Source organism: Syngnathus acus, chromosome 5 (assembly GCF_901709675.1).
Source record: "Syngnathus acus chromosome 5, fSynAcu1.2, whole genome shotgun sequence".
NCBI classification, from domain to species: domain Eukaryota; kingdom Metazoa; phylum Chordata; class Actinopteri; order Syngnathiformes; family Syngnathidae; genus Syngnathus; species Syngnathus acus.
The window spans coordinates 13,366,057-13,393,561 of record NC_051091.1 but is presented as its reverse complement, the minus strand read 5'-3'; the positions used below and the strand labels follow the sequence as shown (position 1 = coordinate 13,393,561).

Genomic DNA, 27,505 nt, shown 5'->3' with positions numbered 1-27,505 from the left:
TTTTCAGGAAAAGTCTCAAAGATATCCTGCACTTGTTCCCCAGCGTAGTACAGAAGCATAGCCCTTTTTCTTGTTTTATCAGTTATGGCAGCTGCCGTGAGAAATGTCTCAAATCTCCTCATCCACTTCGTCCATTTTAGGGAAAGTGTCAGGCGTGGAGCAGGGAGAGGACTCGAATGCAGAGTTCCAACCAAAGGTGTTTTATTTTCTCCAACGGAAGGCAGCCCCCAAAAACAAAAGGCGCCTCAAGATGAGGGAAAAAAAGGCAAAAACAAAAAGCGCCTCAACACGAGGGAAAAAAGGCTGAGAACAGCAAACAAAAAACGCCTCAAACTGAGGGAACTACTAAGGCAAAAATCCAACGAAACAAAACACAGAGCTTGGGCAAAAGGTATCTTTTATCTAGGCTTTCTCGGGGAATTTCTGTGACTTCGGGATCGCTAGTGTTCGTGATAAATCAAGACGCACTGGCAAAAGACAAGGGGGAGACGCAGGCTATATACACGCACGGGAGGAGGAGGACAGAGGTGCAGACAATCAGGGCCAACGACACAGGTGTACGCAGTCGGGGATCCGGGAAGTCAAGTGGACTGACGTGCAGAGGAAGGACCCACGAACTGAAATGAGAGTCACCACAATAAAACAGGAAGTGACATGACAAGACAGCCCACAAAACAGGACAGCATGACAGAAAGGGAAGCTGGCTCTGCAGTTACATCAAAGAGGGGAAATGCGGGTAATCCAGCCACACCTGCCATTGTCACAATAGTTTTATTTTGACAGTGTTTTTTTGTTTGTTTTTGTTTTTCACGGGAATACTACTGTCCAGTTACATCCATGTGTGTCTAGCCGTTGCTAGTCCCTTTGTCTTCGATAGGCAATGGCACGTCTCTCTCGACTATAGTGCTGAGCGTTGCTAGCTAGTGGATGTTGTCTTTTTTTCTTAAGATGTGAGTTCAGACAGTAAAATTCCTTCGTATCGGAGATATTCCTGCATCAATTTATTTCCTTCACACGGCCGTTTACTCACGAGTCCGTTACCAGCACTGTGGCCAGGGCCGGCTCTACGCAGGGGCAAGAGGGGGCAACGCCCCCTCAAACAGATGTCCTGCCCCCTCGAATCAAACTTTTAGAAGTGAAAAATCCGCTGATAGAAACACACGTTAATCAGCCCCCTCTCTTCTCTCATGTCGGTGCAGTGTGTGTCCTCACACAGCCTGCTGTCAGGACTTCCGCGCCCCTCCGTAAACATCCAATCACTGTGAGTATGCAAATGAGGCAAGACGCAGCCAGAGAGTCAAGTTACAGTCAGCGCGGTAGGAGTTGGAAGAAGCAGTAAAAACTCCACCAAACTCATCGTAATGACCCGTGATATAACTAATGATTAACAACAACTCAAATAATAGTTAATATAACATTCATATTATATGTTCCCCCCCTGAGAGATTGCCACCTTATTGTGGTCAGGGGGTTTGCGTGCCTCAGTGACCCTAAGAGCTATACCAGCTGAAGCTTTAATCTTCAGGTGGGACACCCAAGCTGGACAGGCCTTAGTGTAGAGGCCTGACAGAGTGCAATCCACTTCTCCAGGTTGAGATCTGGACACACAGCTAACAACTGCCGTGAAGAAAACACTAACAGTGTTAAAAATGTGTAAAAAAAAAAACATGCCCCCTTCACATTTCTGACTGCCCCCTCTTATGTGCATTCCTAGAACCGGCCCTGACTGTGGCTATCCTGTGATCCAGCAGGCAAACAGGTGTGTGCGGTAGAAAACTCCGTTGCAGGGATCCGTTCACGTCAGTCGCGTCATATCCTCGTCGCCATTGTAGAAACTGAATGTCCTCTCAGTTTATATCTTTTAAGTTGAAGCTTTAATAACTTTCATGCACCGTTACAGGTAGTATAATATTGACTCCTCACTTCGCCTGAACCGCAACAACTCTCTCTCTCTCTCACTGTTCAACACACTCTGACTTCCTCAGTCTCTTAAAGGGGTAGCGTCTAATTGTCACAACACTACAACCGGGACGAGCGTCTTGACCTGAATTAATTGATCGTCGATAAATGTATATATATTTCTTTTTTCTGTGCGGCTTGACGGCCCGGTATCAAGTGACCCACGGACCGGTACCGGTCCGCGGCCCGGTGCTTGGGGACCACTGGTCTATCAGACGTCAAAATGCTTGCAGGGATGTGTTTGGTGCATTGAAATTCGTGCGACACAATGGGAAGCTTTCATGCAAACTGCTCGTGTGGCCTCCGTTTTAAAGGGGGCGCTAACGCATCACAAACTCACTTGCAACCTGCGACAAAGACCTCTGCGGTCTGCAATCACAATCACGTCGACGTGCTTAAGCAAACAGTACAAAGGTTGCCGAGCGACATGGAGCGGCACGGAGATCAAGACCAAACCAAGAAAATGTTTGACCAAACCGAGAAGATTCAAGACCAAACCAAGAAGAATCAAGACCAAACCAATAAGATTCAGGATCAAACCAAGACGATTCTGTGCGTCGGCCTCGTTTGTCTGGACATCATCAGCGTGGTGGACACGTTTCCCCAAGAAGATTCGGACAGCAGGTGAGCGGGCCAGGAAGGCTCATTCCAAGGATCGTACTTTTGTTTATTTCAACACCAACACATGTTGACATGACCCGCGTATGGACAAACGGCTGTTTATTCTGTTAACGTCAAGCGGGAATGTGGGCGTGCGTGTGGCAGGTGCGTGTCACAGCGATGGCAGCGAGGCGGCAATGCGTCCAATTCGTGCACAGTTTTGTCGCTTCTGGGATCGCCGTGCGCATTTATGGGATCGCTTTGTGCTGGACCTGTGGCCAGGTAACACGCACGCACACGCATATTCAAATAAATGGGCAAACACGCACATGCATATTCAAATAAATGGGCAAACACACACGCACTCACTCACTCACACACTCTCACACTGCGTGCTGGAACCTTTGACCATGTACTAACCATACAAACAAACACGCATACTGAGTGCCAGACCGTTGACCTGACAAGGTAAGACAAACACAAACGTGCGCACACCAACCAGGTGATTTCTTTTTGAGGGCAGAGAAGGCATGAAGCAGTTTCCGGTTTGTAGTTTTATTTGGAGGATTTTCAGAGGTTCCAGGTGGAGGTGCATCAGCCGCGCGAGCGGGCCGGCGGCGTCACGCCATGCTCGCTCGTCATCTTCAACGCTGCCACAGGAAGTCGCACCATCCTGCACATGAACAGGTGTGTGCGCTTTTGAGCGAGTGAGCGCTCTCTTGCGCGCGTGTCTCAGGTTTCAGGACTTCGGTGCGGAGCGCACCCGGCTTGCAGTACATGGGCGCCGTGTGGGCGGCTAGGTTTCCGCCGTTTTTATTTTGGAGGGGTGGGCAATGGTTGAATTCCCCGCCCGCGCGGGCGTGTGTGTGTGTCAGTTTCATCGTTGACGACTTCTCGCGTCGGGGCATCGACAGTTCGCGGGTGGCGTGGCAGCAGACGGGCCAAACTCCCAGCGCCTGTTGCGTGGTTTGCCCGTCCAGCGGTTCTCGCACCGTCCTCCTGGCCGACACGTAAGACCGAGCAGGTGGCTTCCGCGCGTGCTGAGCGCTGCGGGTGCCTCGTGTCAATCCGCCGTCTCTTCTAATCAAGCCCTTCTCGATAAAATCCGTTGCTTGTCAACCGTTGGCTTGATGAATTTCCATCAATGGTTTTGTCGTGCTCACTTGCCCACTTTGGCGGCGCACTCTCGCTCGACGCGTTTCCGCACTAATCGTTCTGAATCGCTTTGAGCGCATGGGTTTCTCTCTCCGTCCTCGCTGATTGTTCTCCATCCCATGTCAAGGGGACGTCAAGTTGCAGACCATGCACCTCTGCGCCGTGCGGCCCCAACCATCCCAAACGCGGTCCCGTCGCACAGCGTGTGTGCATTGTGCTTTTAGGTGGCGGCAAGCGGCCCCCGGCGCTTTCTGATGGCCACGCTAGTCGAGTTTGGCGCAGCGCGCTTGGACGAGCGTGCGACAATCAAATGTCGCTTTGCATCCTTCACGGTGCGTCGCCTGCTTTTCATTGGAGTCCTCGGTCACGTTGTTGCATGCTGTGACGAGTCCGACACGCGCCAGCCGAGCAATTTTACCGACAGTTTTGCTTAGCTTAGCAAAAGTGGGCAAGCTCCCTTTTCATTTCAATTTGCCTTTTAATTACGTGGGTGTCCTTGACAGCATCTTTCATTCAGAAATCCTCCTTTCTCCAAATGATTTGCACCAAACACATTTTAATGTTGAAACAATGGCAGCAAAGTCCTCATTTGATGTTTCCCGACGAATCGCACGATGGAGTCGTGGACGCCACGAGCTGCCGCTCCTTCCGATTGTAAAGGTTCTGATGCAATTTTTTTCCCCTTCAAATCTTCATCCATGGAAAAAAAAGGCCTAAAGCGTGCCGTGCACAAATTCAAAACCAAATTCAAATTCTGCAGTGGATCGGGGGCAAACATCAACTCGTCATTGAAAATTGGCATTGGAATAATGTTTTTTTTTCCCCTCTGATACAGCTTAAGAATGCTAAACACGCGTGGATCTTTTTTTTTTTTATCCACAAGTTATCACGTCTCCTCTCCGCTCCACTGTTTTCTCGTGTTTGTTGTTATGGTGTCCGTTCACGCGTTTGTCCACTCGCCCCTCCCTGCCTGTGTCTACCTGAATCGGCGCGCTGATACGTGCCCCTCGTTACCTGTCTTGTACTTAAGTTACTCCATGTTGTATCGTGCCTGTTTGCCCGTCCTGTTAGTATGTCCCTGTTGCCATTCCTGTTAGTCCCATTTTCCTACCTGTTTGTTTTCCTGTTTATTCCTGCCTGTGTTACTGTTTGCCAGTTATTCCCTGTTTTCCTGTATGTTCCCATCATCCTCTCCTCCACCACCCTTTTCCCTTCAATAAACCCTGGGCCAAGCTGCATTTGGTCGCCCTGCCCCATTCCGCATGTGACACAAGTAACTGAGATGTGAACATTTGTCAGAATGAAAGCAAGCCACAATAAGCCGAGCTCAACGCACCCCAACAATTGAAATTTGAGAACGTTTTGAAAAAATTCCAAACGCAAACAACCGACCAGAGTGTGAGGCAAAAACCTGCAAACAATGGCAAGTTTGCCGGGGTTTTTGAAATGATCAAACACGGCGGACTCAAGTCTGCGAGGAAATGGGAAACATCGAGGCAGGTGTCCGCCAAAGCAAAGAATCATGTGACGATGCAATTTGTGCAGCAACATCCGAGACGTGACGTCGGACGACTTCAGCCAGCTGGACCTGACCACCTTCAAGTGGATCCACTGGGAGGTGAGCCTTATTCGGGCGGGCCGTCTCCAGTCGAGTGACAGAGCAGGCCGGCACCGTGCGTGCGGCAGGGGCGCAACGCCGAGCAGCAGCTGAAGATGATGGCGGCGGTGGTCCGACACAACGCCGCATTGCCACGTCATCTCAGGATCACCGTCTCCGTGGAGATTGAGAAGCCTCGAGAGAAACTGTATCAGCTCTTCCCGCACGCCGACGTGGTCAGCTGCCGAACTACCCGCAGCGACATTTAGTGCTTTCGAGTGAAGTCGTTTTATGTTTTGTTTCTAATTGTGCTGTAAGATTTCAAAGCACAAAGTTGCAAGAGGCTCAGTGGCTTTTTGGGTGACATGCAGGTGAGACCAAGCGACCCTCTGACTTTTCCGACAGGTATTCGTGAGCAAGGACGTGGCTCGACACCTGGGCTTCACTACGCCTCAAAGCGCTCTCCAAGGACTCCGAGGACGCCTCCGAGCTGGGTGAGTCCGTGCCTTTCCATCCCCTCCCTTTGCCTTTGGAACCGAAGCCGTTGGTTCGTCGTGGCCCATCGAGCTCGACCTGCCTCGGTTGCGTTCGGCTCCTCTTTTGTGTCGGAAATGTGTAACGCCGTCTGCTCCGCCTTGGGTGTCTTTCAGCGCTGTCCTGATCTGCGCTTGGGCCGAGAAAGGAGCGGACGCCGTAGACGCCGATGGAACACTGCTCCATTCCGACGCCTTCCCGCCCAAGCGCGTGGTGGACACGCTGGGAGCCGGAGATACCTTCAACGCCGCCGTCATACACAAGCTGGCCAACGGTGACAGGCGAATGCGCAGCGCAGGTGGAATGCGCTCACTGACGGACACTCTGGTCATGTGCGGGCAGGTTGCAGTCTGCAGGACGCGCTGACTTTCGGCTGCAGTGTGGCGGGTGCCAAGTGCGGTTTCCACGGTTACGATGCCATAGCTGACCTACTGACGCAAATGTGACGTTGATTGGTGGCGACGAGCGGTCATGCTTAAGGATCAATAAATTGCTGCAAAACGTGTTCTTAGCGTGCTGATGCTAACATAGCTTTGCCCGGCTGGCGTGTGCCAGGGCTATCAGACTCATTTCCTAAAACAGATGGCCAGAGATGCTCTTGGCGTGGCTAGGGTTAAGTTAACTTGTTTTGGGGTTATTATTGCTTTTTCTAATTTCAAAAGCATTTCCAGTCTAAAAGCAGCCTATTAGACCAGTGGTCCCCAACTCATAAATGATGAGGCCCTTGGTCAGGCTAACCATCCAATTATTCCAACAGCTACAACCCAGTTGGTTGAGACCAGAGTGTATGCCTTGTTTATGAAAACAGCATACTTAACAACTATAAGGGGTCACTAAAAACAAAGCCTTACTATGCTTGATCCTTCTTTACTTTACTAATACCTTCAACATGTTTGAAAACCCAAATTTGAAAACCTACTTCAAAACCTAAACCCTATTTTAATCAGTTCACAACCCTCCTTCAAAACCTTATTCATGGACGTTTTCTGTCACATCACTTGCGTGTCCAACAGAAAATTAGGCTTGCTCATGTGTGCAGGCCCCATCCATAAGATTTCAAATGAAAATTACACAACAGTATACATGCGTGTACTTATTTTCATATTTACATTCCTCTTAACATTGTGTGCATGTGTGAACACAAAGGCCAATGGACGCACGCACAGCTCGTGTTCATTTGGCAGTGGCACCATCTCCCTCAGGCCTTTGCTGAAGTGGAGGTTTTCTCCAATCACGATGAAACCCTGCAGGGTGCCACGGGTCAGTGTGGTTGTGGACGCGTCTCACACATGCACGCAAACTGTCACGTCTTTCATGTCTTTGTAGTCTGTGATCAGTGTTAAAGTAGGGTAGGTCACGTGACTAGAATCAGGAAGTAAGCGCATGTTTCAGCACAGTGTTGAAAGAGAACGCTGCTTGTTCTATTCTCTCCTGCAGTTCGTCAAAACTACTACCTACATTTTGTGTTATACAAGGCATCGTTGTTTCACCCTTTCCCTTGTTATTGACCTGGAGTCACCTTCACCTGGCCTCAGAGTCTTGATGAGTGAAAATGGTTGAGCTTACGGTCTTCGGATATTCAACATATTTGCAGGGCAGGATAGTGAATCAACGTCTTCATCGCAGAAGGTAACAAAGTTAAATGCCAAACTCAGACTATGGATGGACAAAAAGAACAGTCACTGAAGTCTAGATCTTACAAATCATGTTCTACAAAAGCGTCCTCTGGTAATGCTGCTGCCATAGCCCGCGCTGAAGCTGAGGCAGCGAAAGTACTCCTTTCCTTCACAGATAAAGAAATTATTCTGAAAATGGACTGTAGTGAATTCTCTTCGATGATCAGCTGGTCTTCCAAACAAACGGTGAAAAAGTGGCTGGCTTGGGGAAGGAAAACTTCAGTCACACACGGCTGATTGGGGAAAGATTTTATTCAACCGATGTCAGAAGTGTCTCGCGCCCTAGCCAAGATGTCGAGTCCCTTTGTCTACTCTCGCCCTAAAACTTATACCCCCGCGCTTCCCTTCACTTGGGTGCACGCACACGGGGCTGTTGGATGATCTATGACCCCCCAGTCAGCCTCCCTAACTCTACACGGTGCATATCTTAGCAGTTGTTAATGGAAACCAATGTTCTGGTGCCAATGAGCCTACATTCCTGGACCAGCCCCAACAATCCCGCACGAACCTGACCCAAACATGACCCGGTCACACTTAGGCTTACTAGTGAGATATACATTGCATGATACCAGAATAAAAATTTACAACATTTCCCCCTGACGGGGCACAACAAGTGCCCCGACAACAACCCGACAAGAAATGACATCGGTGCATCCAAAAACCTTCCCCCAACCATTTTATGGTTTTCTTCTACAATTTGGACCTATTTGTCTCATCCTAAATCATGCTCAAGGCATGCTACTTAAGGTTACATTAACTAGGAAAGCTCAACCTAATTTAACATCGAATTCCTTCCTGACAGCAATCTGAGGCCTCTCAGGAACCACACTTGACCAAGATTGAATCCCCCAACCCCATTAACTGATTGACGCCGTCCGCACCCCCCCCTTCGGTAATATATCAACAACGCCATCAATTTGAAGAGGAAAATTTTGCAGTGGCCCGTTAGAAGCCCCAAAAAGTTGCCGGACCGCCGTCAAAAAAACCTCGCCAATCTAATGACGAGGAAAAAGAGGGAGGCCCATTCTACACCCCCAGAGACGCCTCTCACCTGGCGAGAGCCAGGTGAAGGGAGCTCCGGCACACACCACATTCCACAAAGCGTAGCACAAGCCCCAAAAACAGCAACAAACAGAACCACGCCCCTCAAATACAAATCGGTCAAATTGCAATGTTGTATGGTAAACATGCCACGGGGTAAACAAATGAGGTCACATAAAGTAAATAACATGGCAAAACAACGAGGTAACACAGTGAGGTATATAAAAACGAATCATCAAAGCATGCAAGAAAATTAAACCCCCTGTCGCGCTGCCCCCCCTTGCATGTACAAGCGCGTGCAGATGTGAAATCCAGTCCACTGAGCCGTCAGTGGGGAGTAGCACTAGACGGCACTGTCCCGGGCCGGCTGTCCGTTCAATGTCCTCCTGTTGCTTATGATGGCCGTTGAATCCCGTGCAAGGCCCCGGTCAGCAGCCAGGCGACCTACGACAAGCTATAGCTACTGTCTGTATCAAGTGACGTTAACAGTGCAAACATGTGGAGTCATAATGGCAAAGGCAGCAGCCCAGGCCGGACGTCCTTCCGGCCCCGTCGCCACTGCCGCGGGGCAACACAAACCCAATAGCTCCAGTGTTACCGGCCCCCTCAAATAATTCTTTGGCGATGATGGGGCAACGAGGAAAAAGCTGTGTCAATCGTCTCATCGAAATCTCATCAGAACGCCCGAGGGCTCCCGACACCTACCCCTCTTTTCCAGAGGCCCACGCGGTCCCTGAAACAAACAAACAACAAACAAACAAACAACAAACCTAGCACTCCAGGACTTATAAATCATTCCCTTCATTTCTCGTCGTGCCGACAGCGTTGCCAGATCCCCCCAGTCACAATGTAAATTCTACCTGTTCCTGGTAACCTTTCCTGCCGCAGATGTCACTGTCTCAATCACACTGTCATCTTTCTGAAGTCCCATCAGTCATGTCACTTCAATCGCTCTTTTCCCCGTCCAAATACTATTTTCCACCCCCAAATTCCTTCTTCAGTTTAAAGATGCGTAGCATTCTCAAACTGTTGTTCCCTAGATCTGTACATTTATGTATCCGTGCCTTAATGTTCGAGCACCTCACTGTTCAAATCAGTCATCATTCTGAAACAACGCTCATGTAATCCTTTCCAAAATGGTACAACCACTCAAATCCTTTCATTATTCGTTATGCAAACTAATCGTCCTAAAATGTACAATTAAACATTTGCCCTGTAATAGCAGCTTTAATGCAGTCACACGTTCAGAAATTTCCCCATTCCTTGTTTCTGGCCCCGTCTTCCTCCGACATTCAATGACCTTCCAACTTTCGTTGTGTATTGTGCCACTGTCCATTCCCTAATCACTGTATGATTGTCCTTTGTGCTTGTCATTGAAAAAACCTTAAACCTTATTGTCACTAAATTGTTACCACGCTTCGCATCCATTCCAGGTTGTTGTCTCCCGTTAACTCCCTTTCTTTCAAGATGCTTCTTCTGCTCCTTCCATCACTGCTAGTCGAATTCTGGCATGTCTTGTTAAAGCTTAAAAAACAAGTGAATTTGGAAAAAAAACTTTGTATATCACAATTACAAATTGAAACCTACTCACCCATTTCTATTTTACCACTCCCCCTTTGACACATTCACCCAATGTGTCATTACGTATCAAAAGGAACCTGCAAAGTGTCCCCCCTCATCACCACACTCATTGTAGCCAGGCCCGCGGAACCTCTAGCTCCCATCTGGGCCCCGGGACCGTCACCCCAAGTCCTTGAAACTTGACTGTCCGCCACACACTCGCAACACAAACAAAAATCATCGCACTCCTGTCAGTGAGCTTATAGCCCTGCTGACAGCGGACATTTGTACACACAAAAACAGAAATCAAGTATCAAAATAAAAACAGTCATAAAATAGCGTATCAATGTTGACGCACGGTCTGGCCAGGCCCGCGCATCCCGCCGGCCCCACCCCCGCCGGTATGGTGTCCATTCCACGCCTCGGAGCCCACCGGGCCCCCTCCTTTCTTGAACATTCTCTTATCCAGGCCGTCTTCCTCCTCACACGCCCGCACCCACACAGGGTGTGCACATAAACGCACACACACACGGCGCGCACACAACTGCACTAACACACGCATCCGCACGCACGCACAATACACAAAGCGCGCACACAGAGCTCAGACGAACAACGACAGACTGACACAAACTTTACAGAGATTACGCACGAACACAGAACACACAGACAAAGGGATTCGAACCCATCTCTCATGTAGCTTCTTACTAACCGCTTCCATGTGGTTTAGTCATACTGTGGCTTCTTACCGTGCGCAGGTGCACTTACAAACATGCCCTTTGCACGTTCTTGTACTTTGTTTCCCCTAAGAGCCGCTTGTATTTCCCCTTATACTGCAGATTTTAACTTCAGTGTGCACACAAATTACTTTTCTTACATGGTATACCAATATTAAAACCCCCTGAGGCCTCTTTTTTTCCACGTTTTCCAATTTATGTCGGCTGCGCACTATCCTCCGCTCTGCCAATTGCGGTCTGCTGCAAGCCGTAAATTTCATCAGACTTTGACAGGGCGTGTGTGCTATTACAGTGCCCTCGACAATCGGGATCAAACCGTGTCGACTTGGGTACAACCGCAGCACCAGTTCACCCCGGTAAGTTGCCCAAAGAGTATCTCTCTAAGAGGCTAACGTGCCAGCGGTCAGCTGGGGGAACCGCGCAACCTGCACAAACTCCTAATCTGATCAGTGCCCAAATAACGTGGTCTGCGCGCTTCATTCTCTTCGGCACTCATGGTCCCAGACCCAGCCGGTATTTCTCCCACATTCATTCACACAGCTACGGATGCCAAGGCTGCGCACATCCTCCGCTCTGTCAATCGCGGTCTGCAGCAAGCCTCCCTTTTTGTGCGACCTTTATAGAGACAAATGCCACCCACCGAACATCTCAAAAATCGCACTCGGCCCGTACGGCCATTGATGCGATCTCAACGTCCCAGCACGTCCCGGGAATTGTGCCTCCGGTGGCTTGGTGGCGCACGTCTCTTGTCGCAAACAGTGTTCAATCGTATCTGTGCTTCCGCCCCAGTCATACAGCTAAAATTTCTATCCTCCACCGGATCTGTCGCCAAAATAAAGTCCACGTTTTATGGGACTTTCTATTATTCTTCTGTCGTGACAGCCGATCAGCGATGTCCCAGACATCCTGTCCTGTTACACGTGCCCTCTGTCTCGGGGCATTTTTCTTTCTCATTCATCATTCACACCAGACATGTCACTCACACTGTTGTGCACATTCCCCATTAAGTTTTATGCTATTTTTCCATTTTTGTTTGCCTTTTTTCTTTTTTCTATTTCTATTGAACATTTTCATTTTCCTATTGGGGCTACTCCCCCCTTTCAAAATCCACATCTCGCCGACATTCAGCTAGGGGAGACAAATCCCCCCCCCCTGCCAGCCACTGGCACACCAGACCCATTAACTGTCCCCCTTAGGAGCCCCTCCGTCCCCCCCCCCCCCACCACCAGGCACGAGCACATTGCGATACTGTGAGTGAAAGCTTCTCACCTCAAACTCAGCCTGCCCGTCCGGACGCTCATTGCTCGCACCCAGGCGGGCGAGGGCTCCCCAAAGGACACGAGAACTGTTCGTGACGCCAAAAATTGTAGTGAATTCTCTTCGATGGTCAGCTGGTCTTCCAAACAAACGGTGAAAAAGTGGCTGGCTTGGGGAAGGAAAACTTTAGTCACACACGGCTGATTGGGGAAAGATTTTATTCAACCGATGTCAGAGAGAAGTGTCCTCGCGCCCTAGCCAAGATGTCGAGTCCCTTTGTCTACTCTCGCCCTAAAACCTATACCCCCGCGCCTCCTTTCACTCGGGTGCGCGCACACGGGGCTGTTGGATGATCTATGACCCCCCAGTCAGCCTCCCTAACTCTACACGGTGCATATCCTAGCAGTTGTTAATGGAAACCAGATGTGTCTGGTGCCAATGAGCCTACATTCCTGGACCAAGCCCCAAACAATCCCGCACGAACCTGACCCGAACATGACCCGGTCACACTTAGGCTTACTAGTGAGATATACATTGCATGATACCAGAATAAAAATTTACAACAGGACAAGGCACAATTAGAGGCACACATGGAGATGGAAAAGGCTCAATTAGTGGATCGCATGGAGAAGCTATCATTAGAGAAAAACGTGGCTGCGGCTGAGGCCAAAGCAGAGGCTCTAGAAGCAGCGGCTAGCATCAACGGTAGTGAGCGAGGTAGCAGGAAGATTCAACTCGATGAGAATCCCTTTAACCCACTGGAACGGACCAGAGAATATGTTGCTCAGCAGTCCAAGGAGTGTTCAACCGCCGCGCGGGCAGAAAACGCTCCGACCGAAACTGACTCGCTAAACATATTATCCAACCCGCCTCCGCACCTTCTCACTCAGGATGACACTAACCAGCTATACATAGAGCCCCCAGCGCCGCCACGTGTACTCTCCCAGGATGAGCCTGTTCAGCTACGTACTCAGCTAACTTTGACATCACAACCATTTTCTCAAGACGAGCCTGGACAGCGATTCACAGAGCCAACAATGGCACCACATCTACACTCTCACGACGAGGCAAGATGGCTACACGTAGAGTCTGCATCAGCACCTTATCTTCCCCCGCAAGGTGACGAAACATATCTACGTGCAGATATTGTGCCAGGTAACTCTATTACAGCTCCACGGCCCATACTAGAGAATGGTCCGGCTGATGCCAACCTCACCTATACACCGGCAAACAGACTACCAGCTCATTGGCCACAACATGCCCCTATCACATCTCTTATCTCAAGAGATACACAGGGCCATCAGGGCACATATACAGCTACACCTAGATACCGGGGTCCATCACGTCCTACCGTGCCCAACTACACACCCCAAAGCAACCAGCACGACCAATCAGGTATCAACGACGTTGTCAGATATTTCGCCCGTCGCGAGCTGGACTACAAGTATGACTCAATTCAACGACAAGCCTGCAAGCTACAGAGCTTGGCGACCGTCCTTTCAAAACGCAGTGAGAGGACTCAATCTCACTCCCAGCGAGGAGATGGATCTCCTGGTGAAGTGGCTCGGGAAAGAGTCAGGAGAGCATGCAAAGCGTATCAGGGATGTCAATGCCAATCACCCCCAACGAGGACTCCAGATGACATGGGACAGACTGGACGCATGCTACGGAGCCCCTGAAGTAGTCGAAAGAGGCTCTCTTCCAAAGGCATCAACAATTTCCCAAAAATCACCAACAAAGACTGTGCAAAGCTCCATGAGCTCGGTGACCTCTTGATGGAATTAAGAGCAGCCAAGGCAGATGGAACTCTTCTAAGCCTTCAGGCAGAGGAATAAGTCCCTTGGTTCAAAGGCTGCCCTTTAGCCTGGAAGAGAAGTGGCGGACTAACGGATTCAACTACAAACAATGTTATGGAGTTTCATTCCCCCCCTTCGGAATTTTCGTGGACTTCATCTTACATCAGGCTAAAATCATGAATGACCCGAGCTTCAAGGCCATTAGCCAAACGGACATTCCTGAACCAAGCAAGAACACGGAAATGCACAGACAAAGGGAGATCTCAGTCCACAAGACGGACTGTCACGCACCGGTGTCGTCCAGCCACGCCCCCTTGTCACCACGATTGCATTGCTGTCACCTGTCGCGGGCTGATTGGGAGCGCTATATTAGCGCGGCCAGCGAGACAAGGCTTGTCAGCTTGTCTCGTGATGTCTGCGTGCACACCGGTCCCTTCCACAACTGCTCTACTTGGAGATCACCCGTCTGCCACGTCCAGTCCTCGCCAGTGCGAAGCCCAGCCGACAGCTCCTTCACCTGGCTTGCCATCCGGTTAACCACCCCCGACGAGCGCAGCCTCGCCTGATCGCCGCTTCAGCTCTCCCCAGCGTTCCCCTCTCCCTCCACAATAAAGACTGCTTCACTTGCATTTGGCTGTACTGTCCGATCTCTCACACGGACGTCGGTGCTGCAGAGCGCAGCGCTGGAGCCGAGAGCCCCGATCGCCAGTGGCCTATTCACAAAAAGCCCCACCTGTTAAGGAAATGTCGGGCTTTCTGGGAGAAACCCATAGAGGAGAGGAGAGCGTTCTTGAAAGAGCACAGAATCCGCTTTAAATGTTGCACGTCTACTAAGCACATGGCCCAGGACTGCAAGTATACAGCCACATGCATTGAATGCGGGAGTGGGAAACATAACTCTGCACTTCACCCTGGACCAGTATCGCAGACCAAGGAGCCAGCCCCCACTACAAAGCATGGCGGGGAGCTAGCCCCTACAGCTCCTTCGGAGGTCACAAGCAATTGCACCGATGTCTGCTGTGGAGATCAGAGCGACAGATCATGCTCTAAAATCTGCCTTGTCAGGATCTACCCTGTCAACCATCGTGAGAAAGCGACAAAGGTCTACGCAATCATTGATGAACACAGCAACAGATCCTTGGCTCGTTCCGAGTTCTTCGACACCTTCAATGTCCAAGGACCCCCTTCTCCATACTCTCTCCGCACATACTCTGGAGTGACAGAAACCATGGGGAGAAGAGCTCCGGGCTACCAAATCGAATCCATGGACGGCAAAGTTAGGCTTCCCCTACCAAGTCTTGTAGAATGCAACAAAATCCCAAACAACAGATCCGAGATACCAACTCCGAATGCTGCATCCAACCACCCTCACCTGAAATCAATCGCTCATCTCATCCCAAACTTGAACAGAGCGCCCCCATAATGCTTCTCCTTGGGTGAGACATCATCAACGGCCCATAAAGTCCGCAAGCAGGTGAACGGTCCAAGAGATGCTCCATTCGCCCAGAAACTCGACCTTGGATGGGTGATCGTCGGAAATGTGTGTTTGGGAGGGGTTCACAAGCCTGACACCATAAACGCCCTGTATACCAGGACTACGGAGCAGAAATGCCCCTCCATCTTCAAACCCTGCCTGAACGTCCTTCAGGTGAAAGAGAGGTACAGTCCAAAGCACCGATCATCCTAAGCGACAGTCCACAGAGAAACTTACCTGCAACGGAGAAACCGACCAGCTGGGTTCTACAGTGTTTCAACAAACAAAGGATGATAATAAGGTGGCTCCCTCCATTGACGACCTCTCGTTCCTGAACATCATGGAAAGGAAACCAGCAATGAAACAGCATTTCCTCACCTTCATGGAGAAGGTCTTTCGGAACAAACACGCAGAAGTGGCCCCTCCTCTGAAGGAGGACGAAGAGCAGTGGCAGCACGTGTCTATAGAACTGAATCCTACAGATATCGCCACGAGGTCCGTTACTGCTGCACGTCTCTCAGACTCCAGATGGCTGTCTGGACCTGCGTTTTTGAAGCAGCCCCTTAAGGTCTAGCCTGAAGAAGACTCCTCCGAGCTCGTGAATCCTTCATCAGATCCAGACAACCGTCCCCTAGTGTCGACTATGAGCACAACCATGTCGAGCAAACAACTCGGGTCTCAGCGCTTCTCCAAGTTTTAAAGTTGGACATCGTTGACCCACGCCATAGCTCGCCTAACCCATGTTGCTCGTTGTTTCCAGAAGAATTCTACAACCGAAGCCAGTGGCTGCAAAGGTTGGCATCACTGCCACGCAGTAATCTCCATCAACAAACTCTCTCAGTCTAAAAGAACCATCATCCGGGCAGTTCAAGAGGAGATCTACCCTCACGAGTACGCCTGTCTGTGAAAGAAGGAGAAACTTTCTAAAGACAGCCCTCTCAAAACCTTAGATTCCTTCATCGACGCTGATGGTCTGCTGAGGGTCGGAGGTCGTGTCAGAGAAGCGCAGCTCCAGCAAGAGGAGAAACCCTTCTCATCATACCTGGAAAACATCACATACCAACGCTCTTGGTTCGACACCACCATGAGAAGACAAAACATCAGGGATGACTGTTCACTGAGGGCGCTCTGCGGGCCGCCGGTTTCTGGATATTGGCGGCAAAAGGCGTGTGAGCAGCCTGATCCACGGGTGTGTCACGTGTCGCAAACTGCATGGCACCCCCCCAAACAGAAGATGGCCGACCTTCTGGCAGACCGCCTTTCTACCGAACCTCCATTCACGAACGTGGGCATCGATGTGTTCGGACCATGGACCGTATCATCACGCCATACGAGAGGTGGCCTCGCTCACAGTAAGCGGTGGGCAGTGTTATTTACGTGCATGAGTGTACAAGCCGTCCACATCGAAGTCATTGAGTCCTGAGACACCTCCAGTTTCATCAACGCCCTCCGGCATTTCCTTGCCGTCAGGGGCCCTGTGAAGCTCATCCGTTCCGATCGAGGAACCAACTTTGTCGGCGCTTGTAAGGAGTTGAAGATCCCCTCGAACGTCGACAACGCTTCGGTCGAGAGGTTCCTCCTGGACCAAGGATGTGCATGGAAGTTCAACGTTCCACACACCTCTCACATGGGCGGTTCGTGGGAGAGGATGATTGGAGTAGCACGAAAGATCCTGGACTCAATGTTCCTCCAGCTTGGAACTTCGAGACTCAGCCACGAAGCACTCTCCACACTGATGGCGGACGTCACTGCGATCATCAACGCCAGGCCTCTGATTCCAGTGTCTACTGACCCGGACGATCCTTTCATTCTTACTCCAGCAACCCTCCTCACCCAGAAGGTGAGTGTACCTTCAGCCCCAGTCGGTGACTGGATCAAAGACCTCCACAAGTGCCAGTGGCGCCAAGTCCAACATCTAGCCCAAACATTCTGGGATAGATGGAAGAAGCAATACCTCGCATCACTTCAGCCGTGACAGAAGTGGCAGGCTCCCACCCCAGACATCCAGCCTGGGAGCATTGTCCTTCTCAAAGACAATCAGCTCGTGAGAAACGAGTGGCCTCTGGGACTGATTACTCAGGTCTTCCCCAGCAACGATGGCATGGTACGTAAAGTTGAGGTCAAGGTCTCCAAGACGGGCGGGACAAAACTGTACCAGCGTCCTGTCTCCGAGACGGTCCTCCTTCTTGCCCCCGATAAGAAACAGTAAGAAATGTATAATGGACCTTTAAGGTTGTGGCAAAATGCCAGACGGGGAATGTCATGTCTTTCATGTCTTTGTAGTCTGTGATCAGTGTTAAGATAGAGTAGGTCACGTGACTAGAATCAGGAAGTAAGCGCATGTTTCAGCACAGTGTTGAAAAAGAACGCTGCTTGTTCTATTCTCTCCTGCAGTTCGGCAAAACTACTACCTACATTTTGTGTTATACAAGGCATCGTTGTTTCACCCTTTTCCTTGTTATTAAACCTGGAGTCAACCTTCAACCTGGCCTTCAGAGTCTTGATGAGTGAAAATGGTTGAGCTTTACTGTCTTTGGACATTCAACATATTTGGAGGGCAGGATACAAACACTTAAAAATTCCTCATCTTGTCCTGTCTGCAGGGTTAGGGTTAAGATTTTTTTCCCATGATTCTTTTTCCTCTTATATACCACAAGACTGTTCTATTCCACTTGTGTCTTATTTGAAGTTCTGAAAATAAAAAGAAACCCAAAAACCAATTTGTTTTCCACACTGGTTTATTGCCTCGAATAACCGCTGAAAATTACACAACAGTATACATGTGTGTACTTTTTTTCATATTTACATTCTAAAGGGAAATGTGCTTTCGGCAGTTTGCAAACATATTTTATTAAGGCTGCGCTAGACTCATAATCATATCAATATAGGCTTTCTGCAGTTTGCAAACATTTTATTGAGGCTGCGTTAGACTTATATATAATCATATCAATATAATCTTCAGTAGTGGTGTGCTCGCGTAGTTGCATGATGGGCGCTAAGGAATGTGAAGGCCACTGCATGAACTAATTTTCTACGAAGTGTTGTGGAACATGATGTCCCAGACAGGGAGGACGGCGAACAAGAACACCTCAAGGATGTCTCATCGGTCCAGACACCTTATTTGAACATCTCGAGGCCGGCGAGGAACGAGAATAACATCTCGTCCTGGTGGTCGTACCTAACCGCCAGACAGCTGAGGCCCGACACCTGAGGCCCGACACCTGCACTCAGCAGCAATAACACCCAGACGAGGAGGAGATGGCCATCGACCAATCATCACACAATGTTTTGCATGCTTGAATATTCATATTGTGTTTCTTTATAACTGGGCAACCCGGAAGAATGTGTTGTCTCTTGATGGTCACAAGAACACACGAGCTTTAGTGTGAGGGACCCGGGGACCCAGGCGCCTGTATTAGTTTGCTTTGTCAGGAATAAATACTTGGTAAATTCAGCCTAATTGATCTACTGGTCTTCTCTTTGACGAAACGAACTCGCAAAATTGTTAGGTGCCCGTCCTTGTGGTTGGAAAAACCCAACCACCAGAACAGCTGCACTCAGCGATAACATCCCGTGAGGAGGAGACGGCCATCGACCAATCATCTCACAATGTTTTGCATGTTTGAATATTCATATCGTGTTTCTTTATAACTGGGCAATCCGGAAGAATGTGTTGTCTCTTGATGGTCACAAGAACACACGAGCTTTAGTGTGAGGGACCCGGGGACCCAGGCGCCTGTATTAGTTTGCTTTGTCAGGAATAAATACTTGGTAAATTCAGCCTAATTGATCTACTGGTCTTCTCTTTGACGAAACGAACTCTTAAAATTGTTAGGTGCGCCAGTGTGTGGATTAGGACATAACTCTTGTGTTAAGTGTTGATTGCAATTTGGAGTCAGATCAATAACTAAAATCCGTAGCCTAACAATTCCTATTAACGTGTGTGTGTGTGTGTGTGTGTGTGTGTGTGTGTGTGCGTGTGTGAACACAAAGGCCGATGGACGCACGCACGGTGCGTATTCATTTGGCAGCAACAGGGATGGCCACCATCTCCCTCAGGCTTTTGTTGAAGTGGAGGTTTGCTCCAATCACGATGAAACCCTGCAGGGTGCCACGGGTCAGTGCGGTCGTGGATGTGTCTCACACATGCACGCAAACACTTACATTGTGGTACTCCACCACTTCCTCGATGAGGTCCATCCCATCTGCCAGAGGAATACGAACACCTCGCTTGATCCAGTCTGGAAAGGTAGGTGCGCACACACGTGACGAGCGTGGACTGGAATGTGTCGTGCGTTGATGTCGCCTTACTGTTGATAAGAGGTACCACGGACATCTGCAACATGGTCTTCAGAGGAGCCTGCAGTGGAATCAGCTGACGGATGTCAAAGGAACACATCAACACCCGAGGAGATGCCAACAACTGACACATGTCAAAGATGCAAAAAACGGACACTCCAAAGACACTACCACAAACATCAAAGATAATGTCTGAAGACAAGAGACCGCACATGAAAAACAGAGGAGACAGCCACATTCAAGACATATGCCAACAATAGACTTCAAGCCATTGAAAATGGAAATGCCGTAGACACGCTTGGATTTCAAAGGCAGGGGGGTGGCATCACAGTGGACAGACCAATCTGAGACTTGAAAAGCAGGCATGAAAGACATAAGACCACACATCAAGAATGTTAGAGAAGCGAGCCTTTCTTACTGCCAGAGATTCCAACGCTGACTGGTTGGAGTAGATTTTGAACCTGAAAGAATCAAAGGTGAAGGTCCACACGGGTGCACTTGTGGGCATGCGACTGCGTGCTTGCGTACCTGCGCAGGTCTACTTGTACCGCCAAGCGTTTTCCTCGAATAAAAACGTTGGCGTTAAATTTGCTTTCCTGGAGAAGCACAGAAGACAATATCCTGATCTTTCGAGGACTCTTGGCATGAGGAGGATAAGTGCGCATACCATGGTCATACTGCTGAGCTGCATGGGCGGCTGGCCGGCAGGCATCATCATCACCTTGACCACAGCCGTCATGGCGACGGTGGCGCCGGACGTCTTGATGGTGGACTTTGGCGGTGCATTGACAGCCATTTCCAAAGACACGGGCGAGTCCATCAACGCCGGATTCTAACAAACGCAACGCAAGTCAACGCTTTGCATGCCGGTTGAATGACAGACATCGACGACACAACACAAGACATCCAAGCACACTGGAAAGACCTAAGTCAAAGAAATGCACTGGAAAGCACGTCTCAAATGCAATCAAAGATTAAAGAGGTGTGACGAGGTCAGCATCAAAGACACACCAGTGATTTAAACATACCGTATTTTCCGCCCTAAAAGGCGCACCGGGTTATAAGGCGCACCTTCAATGAACGGCCCATTTTAAAACTTTGTCCATATATAAGGCGCACCGGCTTATAAGGCGCATAAAATAGAAGCTATACTGCATCAAACTGAGGTTGACTAGGGTTGCGGTATGCATCCACTAGCCAATAACCAACGAGCCCTCTGTAAACAATCGCGTTTCTCAAACGATCTCCTATAAAATGATCAGAACTGACTAAAGTTCGATCTAACGCATTGGTACTACTTACCTATGTTTCCCTTCCATATCGATCCGTAGATTTACTCGAAACATTAACAGAGCAGCCTATTTTGACATGAAATAGCCTGGTACGTATAGCAGCTATCGCAATAGCATTAGCTATCCGCAAAGTCTCACGAGCCTCAGCTCGCAATCTCCCATGAGCCTCAGCAAAGTGTAAACAATCGCGTTTCTCAAACGATCTCCTATAAAATGATCGGAACTGACTAAAGTTCGATCTAACGCATTGGTACTACTTACCTATGTTTCCCTTCCATATCGATCCGTAGATTTACTCGAAACATTAACAGAGCAGCCTATTTTGACATGAAATAGCCTGGTACGTATAGCAGCTATCGCAATAGCATTAGCCATCCGCAAAGTCTCACGAGCCTCAGCTTGCAATCTCCCATGAGCCTCAGCGAAGTGTAAACAATCGCGTTTCTCAAACGATCTCCTATAAAATGATCGGAACTGACTAAAGTTCGATCTAACGCATTGGTACTACTTACCTATGTTTCCCTTCCATATCGATCCGTAGATTTACTCGAAAAATTAACAGAGCAGCCTATTTTGACATGAAATAGCCTGGTACGTATAGCAGCTATCGCAATAGCATTAGCCATCCGCAAAGTCTCACGAGCCTCAGCTCGCAATCTCCCATGAGCCTCAGCAAAGTGTAAACAATCGCGTTTCTCAAACGATCTCCTATAAAATGATCGGAACTGACTAAAGTTCGATCTAACGCATTGGTACTACTTACCTATGTTTCCCTTCCATATCGATCCGTAGATTTACTCGAAAAATTAACAGAGCAGCCTATTTTGACATGAAATAGCCTGGTACGTATAGCAGCTATCGCAATAGCATTAGCCATCCGCAAAGTCTCACGAGCCTCAGCTCGCAATCTCCCATGAGCCTCAGCAAAGTGTAAACAATCGCGTTTCTCAAACGATCTCCTATAAAATGATCGGAACTGACTAAAGTTCGATCTAACGCATTGGTACTACTTACCTATGTTTCCCTTCCATATCGATCCGTAGATTTACTCGAAACATTAACAGAGCAGCCTATTTTGACATGAAATAGCCTCGCGGGTACAACAGCTATTCGGTGACGCCCCCTGACTACAGTTGCCGTAATGCTGGGAAGCGATGAGACCTTGTAATTTACTAGTCGTACTAAAACGTACTGAAACATTTTGGCAGAGCACTGTGTACAACCAGTATGGATCAACAAATTCATCAGTTGATCCATATATAAGGCGCACTGGCCTATAAGGCGCACTGTCGGCTTTTGAGAAAATTTTAGGTTTTTAGGTGCGCCTTTTAGGGCGGAAAATACGGTACATTTAAGACCCTTGATAATGGATAGTAAAGATGTGCAAACAGACTTGAGAAGACAAATGAAAAAACGCAAACACGGATATCAAAGACACGTGAAAAATGCTCAGAAAACGGGCACATTAAACACAGCAACACTGACTGACATGGCCGATAGGTGAAGACGTTGAAAGGAGGGGAACGCTTTGAAACGCACGCAAAGCCGAGATACATGGAAAGCGTACACACCCAAGATGTGGAATAAGCAACACCAAAGACACAGAAAGAGACGTCGGGGGACAAGGGTAGGGCAGACATCACAGGTGCAGGTGACAATGCGGCAAAAGCACGGCAAAAACAAACATCCGAGACACGATGCCACTCGCCAGCATCATGATGGTTCCAAAGTAGGTTGTCCTCAGCAGCATCTCCAAATCTTTGGGCATCTGCCAAAGGCACAAACAGTCAAAGACCTTTGTGGCTCACCGGCCGGCAAGCCTCATCAAGTGCTGGTGGCGGTGGCTCACGTTGTCGTTGGTGATGTTCATCTGGAAAATTCCCGCCTTGTAGTAGGAGAACAGCCCGCTGTCAAAGAAGAACTCCGATAGGGCCAAGTAGACCATCCTGTCGTACTCTAGGATCGTGGGCTCCACTGCGTAGTTGCCCAGTGCGTCATGCTCGTCGTCCCGCAGGTGGAAGAACATCCCCTGGCAACAGCAGGCGGCACGCGTCATGCACACACGTGTTGCAAGCCGCGCACCTCGCACCGCGCCCTACTCGGAAGTTCATATCCAGGCTCCGAGACGTCACCAACGGGTCGTCTGTCAGTGCGTAGTCGATCCCGATGTAGCTGTCCACCTCCGCTCTCACAGGAATGCTCTCCAGCATGGAGTTGACATGCAGCAGAGACGCCTGCTGCAAGGCCGGACAGATCTGCATGCGCAGGCGCACAGCTGGCCGTTAAATGCCAGGAAGCGGGTACTCACCAGCGGGAGGAAGACTGATGAGAGGAAGACAGATGGGCGGTGATGGCGGCAACGGGACTCACAGACAGACCTGCTTGTTGAGGAGTAAGCGCATGCCGGTGGTGAGGAACTTGCCCAGGAAGTTGTAGACTCTCCTGTGGGTAAATCAGGACGTGGGCCATGACGTCACAGATGACATCAGCGACGACCTCCTTACCCGAGCGTCCCGCCAAACCTTGCCCTCATCCTCTGGATTTTGGCTTCACAGGTGACGTTGTTGATCTTGAGGCGTCCGCGTGTGTCTCGGCCCAAGCCGAGTGCTGCGTTAATGCGGACGCCCTCGGCCGACGCCTCGATCTTTCCTGTGTCGTAACTGATGATTTAGAAATCATTGATTAGCGAGTGCGAGCCATTTTGTGGCTTGGCCACCGGCGGCACCAGAACTCACAAGAACCAGTAGAGGAGCTGTCGGTGGAAACTGAGCGCGATGGACGAGTTCTGGACGTCGAACATCACGCCCGCCTCGGGCGAGAAGCTCAAGTCGGCGTAAGTCAGGTTGAGAGCTGTGATCTTCACACTGGATAAAGCACGCAACAGTCAGCTGGCCACAACGCTGCGCCATCTCATTTAATATGCCCTAGCCTGCTGTTAGGCCACAGCCCCTTGCCCAAAGGCTCCCTTGGGGAATTAGGGCACAGTGCTACACTGCAGCTTCCCATGCCGTTGCAGCGTAGCTTTTGTCATGGAGCGACAGACTGACAACCAGATGTGTAGCTTCCCTCCATAGCATCGTAACGTAGCATTAGGCTATAGCGTTTCGCCGCAGAGCACGTAGCAGTTTGACAACTTAGCATGAGATGACAACATTACGTGGTTTGATGGTGTCACAGTGTTACCGTGCAGTGTTTGGTTGTGGCGTTAGCTGATAGCGTCACGTCAATGTGTTATGTCGTAGCATTGGGCTGTTGCGTGACATGATCACATTCCACCATTATGTTGGAGTGCCATGCTGTGGCATGGCACGGAAGTGCTACTTTGGTTACAGTGGACATTGTTGAGTTGGAGTGTGCAGGGATGCGCACATGCGCCGCGAGAACAGGTGTCGCTGCGCCTGACGCCACTACCCACTCGCTGACGGTGTACTGGAAGTTTCCCTCCTTGCCACTCATCTCGGGCATGCTGATGTTGCTCAGCTCCTCCGCCACAAACTTCTGCGTCTCCCACTTGACTATAGGCAAAAACACAACACAGGCAGCTCATGGGCAACTAGCGGGCGGGCGAGCGGTCTTACGGATGTCCAGGCCTTTGTCCGTGATGCGGATCTTGCATCCGGCCGGCTCGGCAACCACCATCGCCCACGTCAGTGCGCAGACGAGGAGGAAGGGGCGGGGCCGGGTTGTCAACGCCATGCAGAAGGCCAGAGCCTGCAGTGAAGAATATTGAGAAAGGACACATCGCATCATGTGCAAATGCTGAGTTGACGTGACCTCCAGTAACCTCTTACAAAACATTCCTCGCAAAACACACGCTGGGGTATGGTTCCAAAGTACAATGTTTCTGCCTGGCTGAAGTGTTCTAAGGACGCCTTTGCCGACATTTGTCCTCATTTGCTTCCTCTTTGTTCCTATTTGTCATCTCGTGGCGCTTCCTGACGTCCGTTAGATGGACAACAACGCTTGAGAAGACGAGCGGGACGCCTGGCTGCCTTCTGGCTGTCCGCCGGCCCACTTTGTCCTCGTGTCCTCCCAGCCGTCAACCTCTCCTGGCTCTCCAGGTCCAAACCACCATGGCTCTCGCTCTCAAGAAGGAACGTTTGAAAAGCCGCGTTCGATCCACTTTCAAGTGAGACTTTTAAAGAAGGCTTAGGATTTTAAACTCGGGGTTGATGTTTCTAACTAGGGTTGGAGTGTGGGTTAGGGTTAACCCTTGTGGCGAGGCCCTGTCATATGATATTTGGTTGAAAAACTTTGAATCATGCCCAATATTATAAGATCATATTTACCGGCTCAGTGAGCACCTAACTCAGACAGTAGCAAACACAAAAAAAACCAGCAATTGATCTATGGGTAGGATTCCAAAATGAGGTTAAGGTTTTAAACGAGGTTGTTAATCCATGGTGAGCGTGCCAAATTAGCAATTAGAATACAGGCTTAAAATTAGTTGAAGTTAGTTGGGGTGAGAAAAGAGGATTCACAGGATAGGGTGAGTTGGAAACAGATTATTCGCTGTGGCGACCCCTGAGGGGAAAAGCCAAAAGGAAAAGAGGAAAAGAATACAGGCGTAAAGTTGTAAAGGTTTGAATATTAAAGTAAAGTGTAGGGTGTTAGTTGGCTTAGGGTTTCAAATGAGGGTTTGGAATTAGTGCCAGTGATTCAAACAAGGGTTTGAAAATGAAGGGTTTTAACTGGGGGTATGGTTCCAAAGTACAATGTTTCTGCCTGCTACACGTGACATAGACATGAAAATACGAAGACAAAATAGTTGGCTAATGTTACTGGGGCATTAACAACTGTTAAAAGATTCAAACATTTTAGACTGACACAGACCAACACAAACTATAGAATACAGACAACGAACGCCACAACCTGAAAACCCAAGTCGACATATTGAAAAAGGCAGACTTTGGTTGCCACAATCTCACCTGTCCATCATGTGTCCACATCTGTCAAGTCGCGTGTGTACAGATGTTGCAAGTACTCACAAATGAGAGGCACACTCACAACTTCTTCAGAATCCTCGAGATGTCTTCACTTCAGCACGCTTGCTCGCTCTCGATTTGCCCCTAAGGACTGACTCCGCTTGCGGGGGTTTCACTGTGTACTTGTGTGTGGGCGCGCGCATGAGTGAGGACGTGCGACATTAACACACTGACTGAGGAGGTTGAAATGGGGACGTCTCGGAAAAGAGCACAACTTTCCAGGACGCTCCCTCGCAAACTCCGTTGCTATGTCCAAATTTAAAGACTGCTTCGTCGTCTGAAGGTAGCATTTTTGGTCACCTTACGTCATTTCCGGAGAACGCTTTCAAGGCCATCTTGGGCTACCCCAGCATCAACCCTGGCCATTTGGTACAAGTTTGAGGTGAATTCGGACCCCACGTGCGGTCGTCTCGTACAGGAAATTACGCCATTCATTTCAAAATGCGGCCTTCCGAGGACCCAGTCTGCCAATTGGGACACAGGTTTTGGGTGCGCGTGTGTGGAGTTTGCCTTGTTATAGTGCGTGTGCGCGCGCATGTGCGTCTGAGGATGTTGACTCCAAAGTGTGCCCGTGCTCGCTCACGCTCTAGTGTAGTGGTGAATGGGTTAGTGTTTGAATGAATTTTTTTTTTCTCTTACGCATCAATGTCAAGCTAACCCCCAAGTTTCCAGATTTTCTTATGTATGGAAACTCGTGAGCCATTCTGTATTATAAAAAAAATCAAAACATTAAGTTTTTGTTAAATAAACATGACAGCCAGAAAATTTCACAAAGCCTAAATAAAAATATCTTGGCACAATCTGAGTTGACATTTTTTCATTAAACACATGAAAAACCACAGGAAAAAAGTATACATTCATGACAAATCTCAAAAATGTCTGTCTGACATGATGACATGTATTTGTTGTACTGTGCTGTCATTTGAATTTGGCTTTCTAACAATATTTTTTAGGCATCCATCAAAATACAGTTTTTTTAATTTGTTGTACAAAAAAAAAATCCACAGTCAAACAATTCAAAATTCATCAATTTTCTAGAGCGCTTGTCCCCACGACGGTCACGGGCTTGCTGGAGCCTATCCCAGCAGTCACACATGAAAGATGTTGAAAACATCACATTCCAAAGTGGAGAAAAAATCTTATTTCAGTGCCATCTGTGTTAGAACAATGATTTGTATGACAGAGTTGTGTTTTTGTTTGATTTTCCCCATTTCAGTGTTTGTCTCGGTTTTTGGGTTTTCCTGGTGGAGCCGCATCAACATGTTGTGAAGATGCCAATAAAAAGCACCTTGAAAACATTTTCTGGGGTCTTTATTCCATTGACACCTTCAATACGGCAAACATCAGACTTGAAGGCAACAGTATAATTGGGGGAAAAAAAAAAAACTTGAAGTCAACGTTTTGTCAACAAAGCGTCTGTGTGTGTGTGTGGGGGGGGGGGTGAATGCTTAGTGGCTCGGACAAGTTGGTCCTTGATGGTCGGTTCTGTGTACATTTGCAGTTATGCAAAATGTGGAAGACTTCACTGCATCTCAAAAGGCCGTTC

The 27,505-nt window shown here is 49.1% G+C and overlaps 2 protein-coding genes across 7 annotated transcripts; one reads left to right on the top strand and one right to left on the bottom strand.

The window, feature by feature from the left end:
• Positions 1-2,310: 2,310 nt before the first annotated feature.
• On the top strand, positions 2,311-6,350 carry khk (ketohexokinase). Of its 6 annotated transcripts, XM_037252587.1 has the most exons (10): positions 2,311-2,463; positions 2,506-2,583; positions 2,725-2,841; positions 3,113-3,246; positions 3,435-3,569; positions 5,260-5,332; positions 5,401-5,547; positions 5,717-5,805; positions 5,962-6,119; positions 6,188-6,350. In XM_037252587.1, exons 3-10 carry the CDS (start codon positions 2,740-2,742, stop codon positions 6,289-6,291), a joined length of 942 nt encoding a protein of 313 aa, XP_037108482.1. In that variant the 5' UTR covers positions 2,311-2,463; positions 2,506-2,583; positions 2,725-2,739; the 3' UTR covers positions 6,292-6,350. The 6 variants fall into 6 exon arrangements, with proteins under 6 accessions (XP_037108482.1, XP_037108481.1, XP_037108483.1 ...); XM_037252586.1 differs by having other exon boundaries at positions 2,311-2,583; XM_037252584.1 differs by lacking the exon at positions 3,113-3,246 and having other exon boundaries at positions 2,312-2,463.
• A 557-nt stretch (positions 6,351-6,907) lies between these two features.
• On the bottom strand, positions 6,908-26,406 carry LOC119123429 (phospholipid transfer protein). The gene is made up of 16 exons (XM_037252553.1): positions 26,265-26,406; positions 24,553-24,685; positions 24,390-24,489; positions 23,710-23,838; positions 23,479-23,634; positions 23,353-23,416; positions 23,074-23,229; positions 22,824-23,003; positions 22,683-22,742; positions 20,350-20,514; positions 20,211-20,278; positions 20,101-20,143; positions 19,695-19,758; positions 19,548-19,624; positions 19,351-19,484; positions 6,908-6,966 (listed from the first exon to the last, which is right to left on the bottom strand). Exons 1-15 carry the CDS (start codon positions 26,292-26,294, stop codon positions 19,404-19,406), a joined length of 1,506 nt encoding a protein of 501 aa, XP_037108448.1. The 5' UTR covers positions 26,295-26,406; the 3' UTR covers positions 6,908-6,966; positions 19,351-19,403.
• Positions 26,407-27,505: the final 1,099 nt, after the last annotated feature.

What these genes read in the sequence shown, in the direction of transcription:
- khk (XM_037252583.1), top strand. Translation starts at nt 2,387, where the DNA reads ATGGAGCGGCACGGAGATCAAGACCAAACCAAGAAAATGTTTGACCAA. An exon ending in CAAGAAGATTCGGACAGCAG is followed by an intron (nt 2,584 to 2,724) that starts GTGAGCGGGCCA and finishes TGCGTGTGGCAG; the next exon opens with GTGCGTGTCACAGCGATGGC. An exon ending in TCAAGTGGATCCACTGGGAG is followed by an intron (nt 5,333 to 5,400) that starts GTGAGCCTTATT and finishes TGCGTGCGGCAG; the next exon opens with GGGCGCAACGCCGAGCAGCA.
- LOC119123429 (XM_037252553.1), bottom strand. Translation starts at nt 26,294, where the DNA reads ATGGCCTTGAAAGCGTTCTCCGGAAATGAC. An exon ending in GCCTGGATATGAACTTCCGA is followed by an intron (nt 23,004 to 23,073) that starts GTAGGGCGCGGT and finishes TGCTGTTGCCAG; the next exon opens with GGGATGTTCTTCCACCTGCG. An exon ending in TGAACATCACCAACGACAAC is followed by an intron (nt 22,743 to 22,823) that starts GTGAGCCACCGC and finishes TGCCTTTGGCAG; the next exon opens with ATGCCCAAAGATTTGGAGAT.